The sequence below is a fragment of the Rhinolophus sinicus genome, linkage group LG05 (assembly GCF_036562045.2).
Source record: "Rhinolophus sinicus isolate RSC01 linkage group LG05, ASM3656204v1, whole genome shotgun sequence".
Classification (NCBI taxonomy): Eukaryota; Metazoa; Chordata; class Mammalia; order Chiroptera; family Rhinolophidae; genus Rhinolophus; species Rhinolophus sinicus.
This window is the reverse complement of record NC_133755.1, coordinates 136,495,526-136,513,676: the sequence shown is the minus strand read 5'-3', so window position 1 is coordinate 136,513,676 and position 18,151 is coordinate 136,495,526. Positions and strand designations below refer to the sequence as shown.

The following is an 18,151-nucleotide window of genomic DNA, read 5'->3' as shown; positions in this document are numbered from 1 at the left end:
CAAGAGTCAAGCTTCAGGACTCAACAGCCGGCCATTTGTTACCAACAAAATTCCATCATTTCTACATATAGAATTTTCTTAGAAGTGTTATGTTAAAAATTTTAATATGTATAACAATGTCATCTTTAACTAGAATGTGAAGATCAATATCTCACTCAACTAATCAAATACTTTACAATTTCCTCTTCTACTTCAATATTTTACTCCATGAATTGTACCCATGTTAAATTTAAAAAAGGGAAAGAAGAAAGGACATTGCAATAAACTAGTAAAGCTACAAAACATGTTTGCTCTCTTTCTAGCTACTCCACTGGGATATTTGTGGTACAAGAGTGGAAGGAGCATTGGCTAAAATTCTGGAGTACTGGGATAGAGTCCTGACTCTCATTAAACAACGTCATGCCTCCATGGCTTACTCTGCAGAATAGAGACAACCAAACTAAACTACCTCTCCCTCCCCTGAGGAGGAAATATGGACATGTCCAATCAGCTGAAGCAATCCCCACAGGCATTTAGGTGGCGGAAGATGGAGATGAGTGCGGAAGAACTCAGACAAGGAGGAGACCATACAGGGTAGCAGCAACAGGAGCCACAGAACCCTCCACTTGGACCCCCTCGCTTTGCACAGAGACATGGATGGGAGTGCTCCATAGTAGCTTCTGACCAGAATTCCAGAGATGGGGAGCAACTGACAGAGCAGAGATTAGGATGGAGAAAAGACAGGGGAAAGTGAATACCGCCACATATCCACTCACTTCCAAAAAGACCATAGGAAAAGAGAAAAGAATTTACGAGGCTTCCAGAAAAGAGGTGCTGAGAGCCAAGGGATGAATCCAGGGGAGATGGCGCTTACTCTGTCTAAGGCCTCACAGTTCTCACCACACTTTCACACATTGTTTCAAAGGAGCCTCTCAACTGCCTGGTTGGGCACCAGCCAGATTGGTCTCATCCCCATTTTATTGATAAATAAATACCCTGAGGCGCGAAGAGCTTAGATGATTTGGCCAACGTCACCTAACAACTGAGAAATCTACAATTAAAACCCAAACCTTCCTTCTTATTTCTACATCAGTGGGGTTTTGTTTTGTTTTGTTTTGTTTTTTTCTTTTCCACCATCACGGGTCACTGGTAAATGGTGAGAATTTTATACATTGAATTTTAAGTGAAATATCCTTATTTTATACATATAGTAGAATATACTCACAGTAATTCACATTTCTAAGAGCATGACATATAATCTAAATATCAGATCAACAGACACTTCTTAAAAGATAAAATTTATTTTAAAAAACCAGCAATAAGGACTAGGACTTTTGAGCAACCCAGTGTGTTTTTGGATGAGCCTCAATGCTCTTTGTCAGTCAGGGATCCTGTCAGTGATGACCCACTGACCATAGAAGACATTGTCTTTCAATTTTAAAGATCTGTAAAGTATTAACAGCCCCTAGTAAATTTGCTGACTGCTTTGGCATTTATTCTGAAAAAATTATAGACTTTTGGGATTTAGAACTGAAGCAAAAGTGATGAAGTTAACTGTTTGCCACATGCTTTGCTTTTCATTTAAAGACTAAGAAAGTTATCTCTCACATACGGAGGAATGTCAAAAACATGGAATCCACTCAGCTCACAAAATCTTGAGTGTGCTTTTTATTAGGAAGAGATCACAAGCAACCATGTGGATGAAGAAGGACTATATAAATGGATACAGAGGACTATATATGTCAATATGCCAAGAACAGGAGAAAATATATAAGGGGTGAGCCACTAAAATCCCAGAATGAAAAGAGAAATGAAACAATTGAACCAATAATATCCAAATGCAATTAGAGAACTGGAAACATTTGGCAGCAAATTTATCCTCCTTATCTTTTAAGTACAAGTGTTTAACACAGTGCATAGAAGAATTTATTGCTCCTTCTTTCTGTTTCAATAGCAATTTGCTTATATCTCTATGAGAGTACTTTAACTCAATCTATCTCCATTTTTCACTAACACTAGCTCAGACCTGACCTAATTCAACTCCCCTACACAATTCTGAGTGGTCTTTTACCCTTCTGCAGTACAAAGACTCAAACATAAAATATAATGAAAAGAGCATCCCCTTAGATTTAGATGTTGTCAGCCAGAATCACCAACAGGAAACAGATGGCATATACCAGAGTGTTTAAGGAACCGACTACTGTTTACAAGATGTGGGCAAATGAGGGAAAATCAATAAAGAATGGTAGTAGAGCAGCCTAGGGCCCCCACCAGCAGAAAACCATTACTACCCTGGACGCAGAGGCAAGGAGAGTGAGTACGTGCTGGAACTGGCAAAATCTGAGCTGTAGAAGAGGTTCACGCATCAGAGTCTGGCCTTCAATGGAGTAACAAAACCACTACCACACTTTAGCATTATCTCCTGCTCCTGCCCTCTCCTCTAATGCCTCCATTGGCTGAACCTAATTAGAAGCCAGAGGGCAAGAGAGCGGGGTTCTTGCATTCTGTAAACAGAGCTCCCACAGCAAAAAAAGGGTGGAGAGTGGATCTAGAAGGGCAAAAGAGAATATTCAGAGACTGAGGCTTAACACAGAGATGTTCACTGCAGCATTATTTATAATAATGGAAAATGAGGAAGAACCTAAATGTCCAGTAATGAGTAAGAAAATTATTTTATATATCTTAATTGAAATGAGAAAATGTTTATGGTATAATATTAAGTGAAACAGGAAACAAAGGGCATCTAAATTGCTGCCTTTGTAATTTCATCTTTAGTGCTAAGTTACATGAAAACATACACAGAATGTTAATGGTGTCACCCATAGATGGTGAGATTATTTATTAATATAACTATATGGCAAATCTGCCAAAGTAGCCAAGGGGAATGTAAACCACATCAATAAATAAAATTAGAGCCTCAGAGTCACTCAGTTTTCCTGGGTCTCTCCCATATATACAGGAGGGTTACATGCTATTAAACTTTAATTCATTTTTCTCTGTTAAAAAAAAATATTAGAGCCTCAATCATAAAAGAACAGTCCCCTGCAAGGTTCATTGCTCTGATCACTTCCATAGAACTGGACATGACATTTAAAAAGTGGTATCAACCAATCAAACTTCTTCAAAGAAGATAAAGTGATACTTTGGGGCCTAGAATACAACTCAGGCAAAGAACATGAGAATAAACTGGGTTCATTTCTCTATTACTTTCCATAGTTCACGTTATACTTTCTCATTTCCCTCCAGCAGGTCTTTAAACACGGTATATATATATATATATATATATATATATATATATATATATATATATATCTGTATTATGACCCTTCTAACCACTAAAGAGATTATGCCTCCCTCATCCTAACCGGTCATTAAAAATAAAAACAATTCTAAACCCTAAAACAAAATTTTACTATCTTGAAATAACATAAAACTTCCAGGCTTATTCCGGAATTTTTTCTCTCCCTCATTCCTGCTTTGCTGAAATTGTAAACACATGTTTAATTTACCAAGTAGGTAATCTAGCACTAGTATGTAGATAAGTGTAAAGTACTTAGTGCTAGAATGTATGTCTGTGTATATATGTACATATCTATAGAAACAGATATATGTAAATATAACCATCAATTTAGAGACTTTATATACACATAACTGGATCACAGGCATACACACACACACACACACACACACACACACACACACACACACACACACACACACTGTCAAGTGTTCTTTGGAATTCTTTTTCCAGTAAGTGTTGAAAGCTGTCAAGAATTATCAATCCTCTGTGCCCTGTGAGGTTTAACTTCCTGTATCTCTCAGCCTCTGTCTTGGACACATTTGAATATTTTCTCTTCTTCCTTGGTATAACAGTAAGGATGGAAACTTCATTATTTTAACAGTGAATAGTGCAGCTCCTACAGAAAACAGGCTAGTGAGACTCAGTTTCCCAGCAATAGAGCTTGAACTGGTTTGCCAGCCCATACCGCAAGGCCTCACATATAGCAGGTATCCATAAAAAAGTTTAACAAATGAATTAAACTAGAGCAGTTTCATGCTCATATTTACTTATCTTCCAGAGTGTGATAGACAGTCACTGAAGAGTCACATATCAAGACTGCTTTTGAGAGGTAACATTTGCTCAGTTACTTGAGTCAAAAATGAAAGAAGCAAACCTCATGCTTCAATTACCATTATTCTCAATAATTTTTTTAAAATTAGAGAAAGTCTATAATAAGCAGAACTGAGCAGAGTGTGGTTTAAGATAAAGTAGCAAATTTCTAGTTGTACTCTGGAAATTGAGCAGCACTGATGACTATAATAATGTATACTTTAAAATAACTACAGTAAGTCTAAATACCAGAGCATATACATTTTTAGGTTAGTATAATGGCAGCAGAAATTAAGTCTCTTCTATGATGTACTGTGAGTTCGTTCTGTGTATATAAATACTCATAGAAATTAATGAGCATTCTTAAATGTAATATTTAAATCCCTCAAACACATAAAAGTCTAAATAAAATACAATTTTGAGAGATATGGGCACTAAAGACAAACTTACTAGCTCCCATAAAGACAAAGATTATTTAAAGAATTTTCATAATCCTTTTACATCTAACTCTCTAGATCAGGGGTGTCCAAACTTTTTTCAACGTTTTTTACCAAGGGCCATATGCGGTAAAATACACAAACAGCTGGGCCACTCACTCGAGGTGAAGTACGTATTGCCTCACCTGGTTTATTTAAATAAACTAAATATATTTTTGGAATTTGCTGCGGGCCAATTAACAATGGATTGCGGGCCGCAGTTGGCCCGCGGGCCGCAGTTTGGACACCCTGCTCTAGATCCATGTCTTTCAAACCAACAGTATCTCCTATAAATTTGGAGTTTTGGTCACCAGCACTTTCTTTCCTGTTTTAGGGCTGTGATTAATCTTTACGCAGAGTGAAAAACCCTACGCATTTTTCTCCTTAGATTCCTTTACATATTCTGTGAATCATCCCAGTAGCAGGTCGTATGTCTGTGGCTTTTAGAGTACATTGGAAATCAGCTCTGACACGTTTAGTTAACACTTCATGGACTGAGTCATTGATTCTCAGCAGAAATATCTCAAGTCAAGGGTTCCCAGGAAAGCAAGGTGCCCCATGGACTTCCCAATGCACATGAATTCTTTATTCTTATATGTTCTCCTTCTCTACAATGGGACAAAGTAGGGTGCAGATAATCAAAAGGAGTAATGCTTCCTTCCTGGCTCTGGAAAGGGTTATGGCTCTGAGAGTAAATGGATACTACATTTATTGGATGTGTCTATTCTTTAGCTAGCTAACTCCCATTCACATACACACACCCTCTACCAACATTCAATGAGCTTCAGTTTTCTCATGGTGCAGTGAAAATATTATGAGCCTTGGAGTCAGAAAGACCTGGGTTCAAATACTTCTCTGTCATTTACTAAGAATAAATGAGGCACACCGAATATGAAAGCAACTGTCACACATTAGGTATTTGATAATTGTGCCCTTTGTCCTATTTATTCTTGACAAAAGTTTCTTATGTTTACTTAAGTTATAAGAGAGGTTGGGGATTATATGGCTGAAAAGAATTCTCCTCCTCCATTACCCTATGCCATGCCCATTTTCCTCAGAAAACATGCCCAAACCCAACTAACTGGCTGTCACTTTTGCTGTTTGTTGATCAGTTATTGAGTGGCATAAAGATAAAAATTGGTGCCCCTCTTTGTTTAACAACTGCTGGCTTTGTAAATGTGTGGAATCATAACCAGGGTGTGATTACACACACGCAGAAGCAGCCAGGAATCCTGTAGCGAGCAAGGAAGTTGATGCAAAAATTCCCAAGGAGCTTCTTTGTAGGAAGAAAGTAGGTGATGATGGAGATGAAGACTCCCTACATCTTCAATAGTTATCACCTAGACCTAGCACTGGTTGTTCCCTTATGGGTGTAAAAAAGCTGTTGATAAAAGTGAACTCAACAGGGAAGGGTACTATTAAATGCCAACAAAAAACTGGTTACAGAGACTTCTTGGTCAAATGACTTGACACTTCTTACAGGGTGAGATTAGGACAATCACAAAGTACAAACTGGTAAAAAGAAAGTCAAAACTTTGAGCAAATGCCAGACATTCAGTAGTACTTACTTTGCTTTTCTCTTGAAGAAAATCCAAAACCTAGTTTTAGACTAGCTTGTTTAAACATGTCTACTGACTCATTCGGGGAATATCAAGGCTCTTGTTTCAATCCAAAGTATGCTCCAATGAAGAACTCCTGATCGATAATCGAGTCTATTCCAGACAAAATTGTTTTGGGTAGCCAATACTGAAAGAGAATAGTTTTATAATCCCACCTTGGAGCAACTATACTTTCTTGTTTTGTAGATAATAAGCACCGCTGAGTTCATGGGAGCTAACCAGTGGAGAAGCAAGCCAACTTTTGCAAGGCAGTAGAGCCAAGAATGGCTGGCAAGGCCTGGGGGAACCTCCACTGCTCAGGCTTGAAAAGGGCCGGTTCTTAGATTTGCACATGGCACTCGTGATAAAAGGAGACATTGTATTTCAACATGAATGTCAACAGTTTGCTTTGACTGTCATATCTTTCTCAAATACCAGATGTAAAAACAATCAAGCTGTGCTTTCATTGGATATTTATGAATCCATTAGTATTATCAAAACATTTAAATCGTAAATAAAACTTATTACATATCAAATCACCAGCATTATTTCAAGCCCCATAAAGGGAGTTCTCGCATGGCTGCAATACGATAGACTCTATAATTATAAATGACATTTTGTTGCTATAAAATATGGCTTCTATAAGCTTTAAATTTTTTTGAAAACATGAATTAAGTTATTTTAAGGTTTGGGAAGCTGGGTTTTAGTTAGTAAGTGAAGTACTAATCATAGCAGAAACTCTGAAAGTATTCAGTATGTCATAACCAGACCGCTAGAGTATTCACCAGCTGAATAGCTAGCAACTCAATTGAGAAATCAGACAGTCTCATAGTTGTTGGTTTATGAAACTAGGGGAAGATTTCCAGGAGAAGAGTCATCAGGAAGTTCGATGAGTCAGTTGGGCTCCTGTCAAAAGTGGATATAGGCCAAAAAAGGAGAGGTACAGTCTACAATCCAAGAGAACCCAAAAGAACAGCTGACCAGAAACTAGAAAACCTAAGGTTTGGTCCTGCTTCCTCCATCTGCATTGGCTTCTCTGAACTTCAATTCCCTCATCTGTGAAATGAGGGTGTGGGCTGACTGCACGCAGCCATCATGAGCCTCACGTGGGAAGCAACATCAGCAATGGTATATAATCCTTGAAGAGTAAGGTCAACATAAGGTGAAATGTGTATTTGTTGCCAGGGAATTGTCAATGATAAATCAGGTAGTAAAAGCGAAAAATTCAAGCAGCAGGACTTCTAGAGACCTAACGTTAGAGTGGCTACAAGCGGGTCTGCTTGAGAAATTCTGATACCCCTACTTAACCCGAGCAGCAGCTATAAATTTTGAGGGCTACCCATCTGGCCACTTATCTCTGACCTTGCATTCTGCTGCCAGTGCAAAGATTGCAGGGCAGGAAGGAGGATGTACAAACGAGGCCCACCTCTTGGTTACGCTGCTTTCTGACAAAGCTTAAGCAGGAGCCCAGAACCCGGGATCTAGACCCAATACTTCTGCATATAACATACACTTTAGAATTTCTGATTTAAAATTGATTTTTCCTCAAGATTTTAATGTACTTACGTTTCTATGAATTTACATGTTTTCTCTCCACTACTTAACAGAGAAATTGTCTAGTACCAAAAATATACTCGTTGTGGGAATATAAAGAAGGCAACATTAATCACAGTGATTGATGTCAATTTGCAGTGATTAATCACAGGACTCAAGACCACCAGGTGGGTAATTCCAGCCCCAGCCATTATGAGCTCTGTGATGTTGGTTAAATTACCATACACCTCTCATTTTCCTCAAAAAAGGGGATAACAATAGTACCTCTCAGGGATGCTATGAATTAATTGTACTGAGTTAATATTTGTAAAGCACTTCGAACAGTGTCTGATACACACAGTATATGTAAATAAACTGCATCTTTCCATCAAGTATTAATGGAAAACAATATTTTCACAGATATGGTGTGAGGTAATTATTATAAACCAAATGCTTCCTCTATTTTCTTATCTTATTCATAGCACATATTATTTTGCCTTTTGACTCCAATTACAAGATAAATAACTATCCAACTAGAAAGTCCAAAGAACTATCTGGAGCTTATGCTACTGCTTGTTAACTACTTTGAGAAAAAGAAGTGTATCACGCATGGTGTCTTTATGTAACTGTTGGCCAAATCTCTTATTCGAGCTGTTGATATTACCCTCACGATGCCATAACCCTAACTTCTTCTTCTTCTTTTTTTTTTAATTTTGAGGGTCAGATGCTTTTATTTATTTTGTTTTTTAAAATTTGGGGGGAATATTGGGGAACAGTGTGTTTCTCCAGGGCCAATCAACTCCAAGTCATTGTCTTTCAATCTAGTTGTGCAGGGCGCAGCTCAGCTCCAAGTCCAGTCGCCATTTTCAATCTTTAGTTGCAGGGGGTGCAGCCCACCATCCCATGCGGGAATTGAACCGGCAGCCTTGTTGTTGAGAGCTCACGTTCTAGCCAACTGAACCATCCGGCCACCCCTATAACCTTAACTTCTAATAAATGAGACACCTAGGTTCATTGGTTTGAAATGGCATACAGCAAGAATAAATACGGCCAGCAGCCAACTCTTTTCACCACAGAATATTAAGCCAAGCTTAACAGCAACCTACTTTTACTCATTTAATTTCCATCTATGGGAAACTAAAAACAAAAGGCACTTGTTAATTCCGTGTTAGCTCCGGGTTCAATCTGTACTGATGTATAACTTGTTGATGAGAGAAGCTGGAGACACTGTGAATGGATTTTGAATTCTGTCTCACTTGTGTGTTCTGGGATCTCCCAGTACTTTCTTGAAATGATTGCTTGTTATAAAGGGTCTCTATCATTGCTTCATTTCTAATGAACAGGCCAACCCAAGAGACACACAGTCTTGTAAAGACAGTACTAAGCAAGTGCTCATTCTGTAAAATGAAGACTTCTCATAAATCTGAATACACGCAGGTATTTTGATGAGGCATGTGGGTTAGCCCAATGCAACTGGGTTAAGGGAGCTATAAATGAGCTAATGAGACTCATAAACAATTAACTGGTCTTTCTGGCCAAACTCCTCACAAGTGTCAAACATTCTTACATATTTTATCTTGAAAACTCAATTTAGGACAAGATATTAAATTCACATTTCCATCCTCTCTTGGGCAAAAGGCCCAGAACTCATTTTTCTAAAGTGAATATATGGAAAGATACCTATTGGATGTGCCAGGCAATTTGGTATGAAAATGAAGATAGTATATTTTTAAGGAAGAACACCTTGCTTGGAGAACATAGGCAATGCTGGATTCTCCTTGACAGACTCCAAAACTATTTTGACAAAGATTGAGTAGACACCAAGTTAGCCATGTATCCTAAACAGCAATCCTCTTTGGATCTTTAAATCTAAAAAACTGTCAAGAACCAGTCATTTTTAGCCTATTTTAGAGTATCAGCATCATGTTTACCTATAATTTCAGCAAAGGTTTTCAAATCAGTGTGTTACATTCCCAGACCAATCTTCCTAGGTGCCAAAACATGACAGAAGACCTTAAGTAATATAATCTCAGGCTCTGGATATTTTAAGGAACTGGAGAAAATGATGTATGCATAACCCTGAGTACACGATTCTTTTTCTTTGTTTTAAATGCCACTGTGAAAATAAAAGTTTCCATGATGTTCCTTTTGGTTCAGTATCAGATATAGTTTAAGATGATCATAACCTCAAGAAGATTTGGGGCCTCTGATGATCTCCATATCAGAGAATAAAATTTCTCATTAATTATTCAACATGAGTAAAACTTCTTCATGAGAGAAATAATTTTCTGCTTCTTCAGGATAATCCTTTTTCTGATCTCAATGTGTTCGATTAAATCATCTATTTCTGCACTTAATGCATCATATGCTACTTTATTCATCTTCATCCATATGCCCCATCCTCCACTAGGCTGGAAGTTTCTTAGGATCACCTCTAATTTCATTGTTCTATTCCATAGTGACTAATACAGAATTAGTGCTCAGTGTTTGTTAAACACAAGAAACTTCTCTTTGAAATTTAGTTGGTAATAATTTCAATAAGAAGATACAGAAAGGAATTTGTGCCATAGAATAATCTATCGCTAATCCTAGAAAAATGACTCTGTAGATTCGATTGTACTGCTTTTCATGAACAGGATCTCTGGGTCTTCTATACAATAAATACAGCATAAAATGGAGATTAAGCAATTATTTGATAAAGTTTTCAAGGTAAACAGAAATACACACAACTCAAGAGTCAAATGATCTCTCCAGAAACAATTTTTAAAATAAATAAGTCACTTTTTCTGCATGAACATTCCTAAAACACAACTGATCCCTTAGGTGAACTCAAACTTTAAGACAGATCCTTCCTTATATAGCCAATTAATCTATGACAAAGGAGGCAAGAATATACAATGAAATAAAGAGAGTCTCTTCAATAAGTGGTGTTGGGAAAAATGGGCAGATACACGCAAAAACAAATGAACTACTTTCTTACACCATATACCAAAATAAACTCAAAATGGATTAAAGATGTAAATGTAAGATATGAAAGTATAAAACTCCCTGAAAAAAACATCGGCTGTAAACTCTTTGACATTGTTCTTAGCAATATCTTTTTGAATATATCTCCTCTGGCAAGAGTAACAAAAGAAAAAACTAAACAAGTGGGATTACATCAAACTAAAAATTTTTTGCAGAGCAAAGGAAACCATCAACAAAACGAAAAGACAACCTACTGAGTGGGAGAAGATATTTGTAAATGATACATCAAGTAGTGGTTAATATTCAAAATATATAAGAAACTCAAAAAGCTTAACACCAAAAAAACACAAACAACCCAATTAAAGAGAGGGCAGAGGACCTAAATAGATATTTCTCCAAAGAGGACATACAGATGGCCAACAGACGTAGAAAAAGATGCTTAGTGTCACTAATCATCAGAGAAATGAAAACTAAAACCAAAATGAGGTACCACCTCACACCTGTCAGAGTGGTTATCTTCAAAAAATCAACAAATGACAAGTGCTTGAAAGGATGTGGAGAAAATAGAACCCTTATACATTGTTGATGGGATTGTAAATTGGTGCAGCCCCTGTGGAAAACAGCATGAAAGTTCCTCAAAAAATTAAAAATAGAACTAACATATGACCAAGCAATTAATTCCATTTTGGGGTATTTATCTGAAGAAATCCAAAACACTAATTAAAAAAGATATATGCACCCTTATGTTCATTGCAGCATTATTTACAATAGCCAAGCTATGGAAGCAACACAAGTGCCCATCAACAGACAGATGGATAAAGAAGAAGTGGTACATATATAAAATGGAATATTACTCAGCCATGAAAAAGAATGAAATCTTACCATTTGTGACAATAAAGATAGACCTAGAGGGTGTTATGATAAGTGAAATAAGTCAGAGAAAGATAAATACTGTGTTATTTCACTTATATGTGGAGTCTAAAAACAAAATAAAACAAATGGAAAAAAAAAAGACATACATTACATGTCACTTGCTAAGGGAAGCCTTAAAAAACAATAACTGTAAGACAGATATGTGGCTTTTTAAAAAAGATTTTTATTAGAATATAGCTAATATACAATATTATATTCATTTCAGGTGTACATCATAGTTATTCAACAATACCCACCTGACACTATACATAGTTATTATTATATTACTCAGTATATTCCCTCACAGATATGTGTTTTTTAATGTTCATAGTAAATGGGCATTTTGAATGAATATTAGGAGTTATAAAATAAGTTTCAATACTACTATCTTTGCTACATTGTTTAATCATGGATAACTAGTAAAGCAGATTCACTGTCTCATCCTTGCAAACAAGATTTATAATTAAAAGCTAAAGAAGAAAAAAAGAAGTGAACTCAAGCCCAGAAGTTCTAAAGGTTCCCAAAAACATTTAAGTTACTTATACCTGGACTAAGAAGTTTATGACTGAGGGCAGCCAAATGGCTCAGTTGGTTAGAGCGCGGGCTCTTAGCAACAAGGTTGCCGGTTCAATTCTTGCATGGTTTGGTGGGCTGCGCCCCCTGCAACTAGATTGAAAACGGCAACTGGACTTGGAGCTGAGCTGAGCCCTCCACAACTAGATTGAAGGACAACTTGGAGCTGATGGGCCCTGAGAAACGCACTACTCCCCAATATTCCCCAATTTAAAAAAATTTTTTTTTAAAGATTATGACTGAAAGTGTAGAAATAGAGGGTAGATAGAGTGATACAATGACAGAGATAAGTGGCAAAGAATTATCCTGTACCACACTTAGACTCCAAAATCACTCCAGGAGAAACTCCTCTAACTCCAAGGGCTTCCTAAGGCAGATGTATTCAGACTTTTCAGTCTCGGAATGCACAAAGGGCCACCCTTTAGAGACTAACATGCCCATCCAGATACTCAAAGATACTTCAAGGCTGGACAGACCCAATGACAACTTCTTCTGGACTTCTGAAGTTGACTGCACTTACAAAAAAAGTATTTATCAATGCCACCACCATTACTATGAAGACAACGGCAATTACAACTATCACTGCCCCTAACACTCCTGCTTCCAGCACTTTTCACCTGTCAAGCACCTGCTTTGGGCGAGGCTCTGTGCCAGGTGTTTTACGTTGTAATATTGAATCCTCATAGAGTCCCAGCCAGGAAGTGGGATTATTTCCATTTCACAGGTGAGGAAGCTAAGCTAACGACTGAGGCTTATCAAAACTTACCCAAATAGCCGAGGCAGATTTGAAACTGAGTGTCCAGCACCACAGTCTATGTTTTTTTTCACTGCAGCGTGCTTTCAGAGCTACTATTCACTGAGCATCTGTTATCTTCCAGGCACTGTGGTAGTCATTTAAAACATACAGAAAAATATAGAAACCTCAAAAACAATGCTAAGAGGTAGGTCACAGATCATGAAACTGAAGTTTGAGCAGTAAAGAAACTTCCCCAGGAGCTGACAGCTAGTGAGTGATGGAGCTATAAAATTTAAATTCTTGGTTTAGCAGTGGTGAAACAAAATACACCTAAAATGTCAAACTCTTGCTTCTTTAGCTTTGGCATGAGCTAAATAAGAGGAATAACCCAGTATTAACCAATTTAGATGCAGCATTAGATTAAAAAAAGAAGAAGAAATAATTAAACCTGTTAAGAATTCTAAACACTAAAGCAGCCATAAAAGACTGAAAACTAAAATCAATTTTAAGTCATACTCTATAGTTCCAGAATGCTTACAAATAACATTTTAAATGATTGTTCTTTTTCTGAAGGAATTAAACAACAGTTTATCCTCACAACACTCCAATGATATAAACAAGTAGCAAGTTGTCTTCCTTTTATAAAAGGGAAAGGTCCACTCAAGTACAGAAAAACTGAATGAAAACTAAGGGACTGCTTACAATCCCAGAGCTTGCACACCCTGAGCTTGCACACCCTGACATGGAGGTAGGTCTCTGCCCACCCAGTGAGGATGCTCTGCCCTCTGGCACTGGCTGCATTTTGTCTCCAAGGGAAAGTAGGTCTGCTGATTTCCAGAGGATGACGAGGACCTCCCACCACTTGAGTGTGGCTCTCATGCAGAGTGTATTAATGCTTGCTTCTAAGTTTGGGGTTCAATTCACTTCCAGGGTGATTTTTTTTAATTCACTGCATTGACCTTTAGCTAAGCACCCATTTCTAATCAAAATAACACTGGGTGCCTTAATTGGGGAAAATAAAAAGGAAGTACCATTTCCATCATAGAGCAGGAAATACACACATAAAATTGCTGCTCAAAAGGAGGTAGAGCAAGATACTAGAAAGAAAGAAAGAGAAACGTCTCCCTTTTATTGAGTGCTTACAGTGTCCCAGTCACTTTTCTGAGCACTTGATGTGTATTAACCTGTTTATTTTTATAACAACTTATTACAGCCTTTTGTGAATTAGAAAACTGAGGCAGAAAAAGGTTCATAACTTGCCCAGGGTGACATGGCTAAGTGTCACAGTAAGTAGAACAGGGACATTGTTCCTGTAGAGCCCATACTCTGAATAAATTGTCTACAATAGAGTAAAATTCAAAACCTAATAAATGATAGTGTCACTAATGGCTACTAAGGAAAGTTTGCCCATAGCTCACCATGCCCTCTCCACACACACCACCGGGCCCTCTGATCTCAAGAGACTAATGGTAGACAGGAGGTGTGGCTGGCCCAGGAGGGTAACAGCTCTATTTCTATGAAAAATAACATTAACCTGTTTACTGAAACCAAGGTGAAGAAAACCTTTAAGGGTGAATTTTAGGAAGACAGGCAGCCATGTTCAAGTCCATTTATGTAAAGAAAGTAACCATCATTAATTTTCAGAACATCAACACTCAAGGCCACAAATATTTGCAGAATACAGAAATCTTTCAAACATCATTGGAATGATAAGCTCTTCTAGGAAGAAAAGCATTTTCCCCCCATCTAACCCTGTTTTTCCCCCCATTTCTTCCATTAAACCTTTGCATTAATAATGAGGATGATGATGATAGTTTTACATTTACTGAGTTTCTACTTTTTGCCCAGAAGTGTGATAAAAGTTTTACATTTTATAACATAAACACTCATTTGATATTCATGACAGCCCTGCAGAGTCAGTATTACTATTTCCTCCATTTTCCAAATGAAGAAACGGAGACTCAGAAAGGTAAAGAAACTTGTCAAAGGTCACACAGCCATTTCATTTTTTTAAAACCTAAAAGCTCATAATAAGTGTATATGCCCAGCAAATGCATGTAGCCACCTGACTGTCCCATTCTTATATAGAGACAAAGGCCACAGTGAGTGCTGCACATTCTGTCCGAGTTCCACCACCTCCAAGTCCTGGACAGGGTCAGATGGCTCAAGAGAGCCACACTGGCCAAAGACTGACCAATCTGAGTGCACTTTGACCACTCTCTTTAGACTAGAAACAGGTATACTCTCTCAGAAGTAGATAAAATATTTTAAAAGACGATCTAACTAGAAAAACATCACAAAGACAGACCAGTATGTTTAGTTTTCAGAACATTTGTCAGTACAAAGTTCATCATAGTTCTGAAGGGAAGCATAGAGGGCTCCAAGACTGAACTAAAATACAAGAGGCTCAAGGAGAGAAGCAAACGTTCCTGTTTTAAGTTTTAGTTTAAAATGTATTTGCATTTGAATAAATGGTCCATAGGTATAAATGATTACATCTGGATAGACAGCAAATGATAGGGCTACATCAGATAAGAACAACCACTGTGGAAATATTTAAACTATTTACTGAGGGAATAGGAAAACTAGTATGAAGTAACATTTGGTTAGAAATTTCAATTCGTAATGAAGCACAGCATGCCTTTGAAGAGATAAAAATATGTTCTACTACAACCAATTACTGTGGATAATAAAGTGAGAAAAAAATAAAACGCCTTCTCTCTTAGTACTTCTCTCCCTACCCCCTCACACATACTCAGATCACGCTGAACCACTTGCGCTTCTGAGGAAGTACCATGCTCTTCCGAGTATTGGTGATACTTCCAGTACCACTTCTGCCTGGAAGTCGTTGCTCCTCCCGGATCTGACTAAGCCACTTCAGCTATCCTCCTCCACGAAGCCTCCCTGGGTCCTGTCCTCTGCGCTAACATCTATCATAGCATTTATCCCACTGTTTATTTTTTGGTCTCCACAAGAGGTTAAGAATTCTTTGATGACATAGACCCCTCTCATTGTTTTTTTACAGCCCAGCATTTAGTTAAGATGCTCAATAAAATTTTTACTAAATGATTGAAAACATATTGCAAAATTCAGACTTTTTTAAATCTGAAAGGAAAAATGTATCTAAAATGCAAATCTTGTACAATTTTACTCTGGCCCTCATTTTTCTTGAGAGTGTATTTTAAAACACACACACAGAAGGAATTACTGGACATTGCCCACTGTCCTTCATTAAAAACATTTTACACCTCCAAACCACATAAATATACTGTTACTTCAAACTGATTATTATGCAATAAATGTAACAATTCAGATAATGCAATTGAATAATTACACGTATAGAAGAAAATCACCACAAAATCATGATAAAGATTTAAAAAGGACAATGACAATTATACTTTGAATAACTCGGTGCTGCCTCGTTCTGCCAGGTATTCTAATGGGGACAAGCCATTTCACCCTTTAACCTCAGGTTCTCCACCCATAAAATGGGGGTAACCACCCCTGCCACTTCCTTCTCCGTTCCGATATTGCCAGGAGAATGGAGAGATAATAGCTGTAAGAGTGGGGATCTTCACAATGAAGGCACCATTAGCCAACGTATTGTGTAATCCCAAGGTAGAGTTGCTATCATCATTCATTACGACCCTTCACTCTCCTGCTCTTGTTAGCAAGTTGACAGTGTAGACTTGCACAAATTCTTTGCCAGTCAAAATCAAGGCCACCTGGGTGGGCCCAAGTTCCCCTCGCTGGTGCTTGGTCTGAGCGAGAGGCAGCAACGAGCCTGAGCACCCCGCCACCCCCCACACAGAGGCCACGACTGCGCCCGTCTGGACCCCGTTACACTCCTGCCGGGTGAAGCAGACCCTGGGCTTGTGCCCTTCTCTAAATGGGTTAGAGCGAGGCTACCGGTGGAGAGGACCCAAGCGTCCGCGTAGCTGGAGAACTTCGGAAGGAAGAGGAGGTGCGATGGAGGGCTCGGGCGAGGAACTCACCTGGCCTCGCCGAGGGCCGCCGGGGGCGGGTGCGGAACGAACACCCCACAGTCAGACGGCGAAGGCTGCTGCTTCTTCTTGGAGCGCCAGATATGGAAAGGGGTGTGCTTCTTGGAGGTTCTGGAGGGGCTGGACTCCCCGGGGTCGCCCTGAGAGGGCAGCGACAGTGGCATCTTCTTGTCTGCCTCCTCCTCCACCCGCTGCTTGGATGCTGCTCTCTCCGCCGCCTGGCTCTTGTGAAAGAACATACCTGGGCGCCGGCTCGCCCGCCTTTCCCAGCGCGCTCTCGGACCCCACCCCCTCGGCAGGGAGTTAGAGGACGAGGATACAGCCCAGCAAGAACAGCACAACCGTGCGTGCTTTCCCCGCGGAGACCGCCCAGGCGTGGCACAGTGCCCCCGCGCGGCGAAGGCGGCGCTGAGCGCCAGCCCAGGTGAGGCGGGCGCGCCGAGAGCTCCAGGTAAGGCCAGCACAGTCCGGGTCTCCGGCTCCCGGGGCACGGCGGCTGGGGGTGGGGGCCCGCCACCTACTGGAATCCCTGGGAACTGCGTCTCCGGACTGCATCCCCTCCTCTGGGCTGGGGACCAGAGCTAGGTCTGATTTTGATAGCATCTCCAGGGCATGTGCCGTCGGTCGCCTGCAGAGTTGGCCGCTTGCGGCCTGTGCCAGTCTGGCAAGATGAGTGGCTTTGCCATGAGCCCCGCCTGAAGAAGGATGGGAGAGGCGCATCCCTTGGCCGGCCCACCCGACAATTAGGACTATTCCTATCTGGCCCTTGGGTGGCTTGGGCAATATACTCGGATGCTGGGTGGCTTCGGTTCCTGTATGTAAACACGGGTGCCAACTTTTCTCCTCTCCCTTTGAGAGTCAAATAATTAATTTGTACTTCCATCTCATAAAGCACAAAAGGCTAAAAAACAGAAGGTAATTAGGCATATTGCCCCGTTCCCAAAGGGCTTAGTAGATCCCTCACTGCGAATTAAATGCCAGTCCCACAAGGCTCTAGTCTTCTGCTTTACTACTAATGATTTTCTTTTCTTAACCTCACAATAGTGGTTAAATAGTAAAGGCAACTAATATTTAAGCAAAGGAAGTACATGAACAATTGTTTTGGGCATTATTAGAGTACAAAGAGCTCAAGATCTAAGTACTGCTTAAAAATTCAGTGCAGTACAAAGTCCCTCTTAAACTGTAATACTTTCTTTCTTTTCTCTTGAAAGACCCAGCTCATTCACTCACTCACTCATTCAAGGAACATTTATTTGATTATT

The 18,151-nt window shown here is 39.2% G+C and overlaps 1 protein-coding gene across 1 annotated transcript in view; it reads right to left on the bottom strand.

The window, feature by feature from the left end:
• Nucleotides 1–17,193, bottom strand: part of CRYBG1 (crystallin beta-gamma domain containing 1) — a 175,920-nt gene extending 158,727 nt beyond the window's left edge. Inside the window, exon 1 of the mRNA XM_019734972.2 lies at nt 16,881–17,193. Within this exon, the coding sequence (XP_019590531.2) occupies nt 16,881–17,128 (248 nt within the window). The 5' untranslated portion in view covers nt 17,129–17,193. The remainder of the gene's footprint in view (nt 1–16,880) is intronic.
• Between the last annotated feature and the right edge of the window lie 958 nt (nt 17,194–18,151).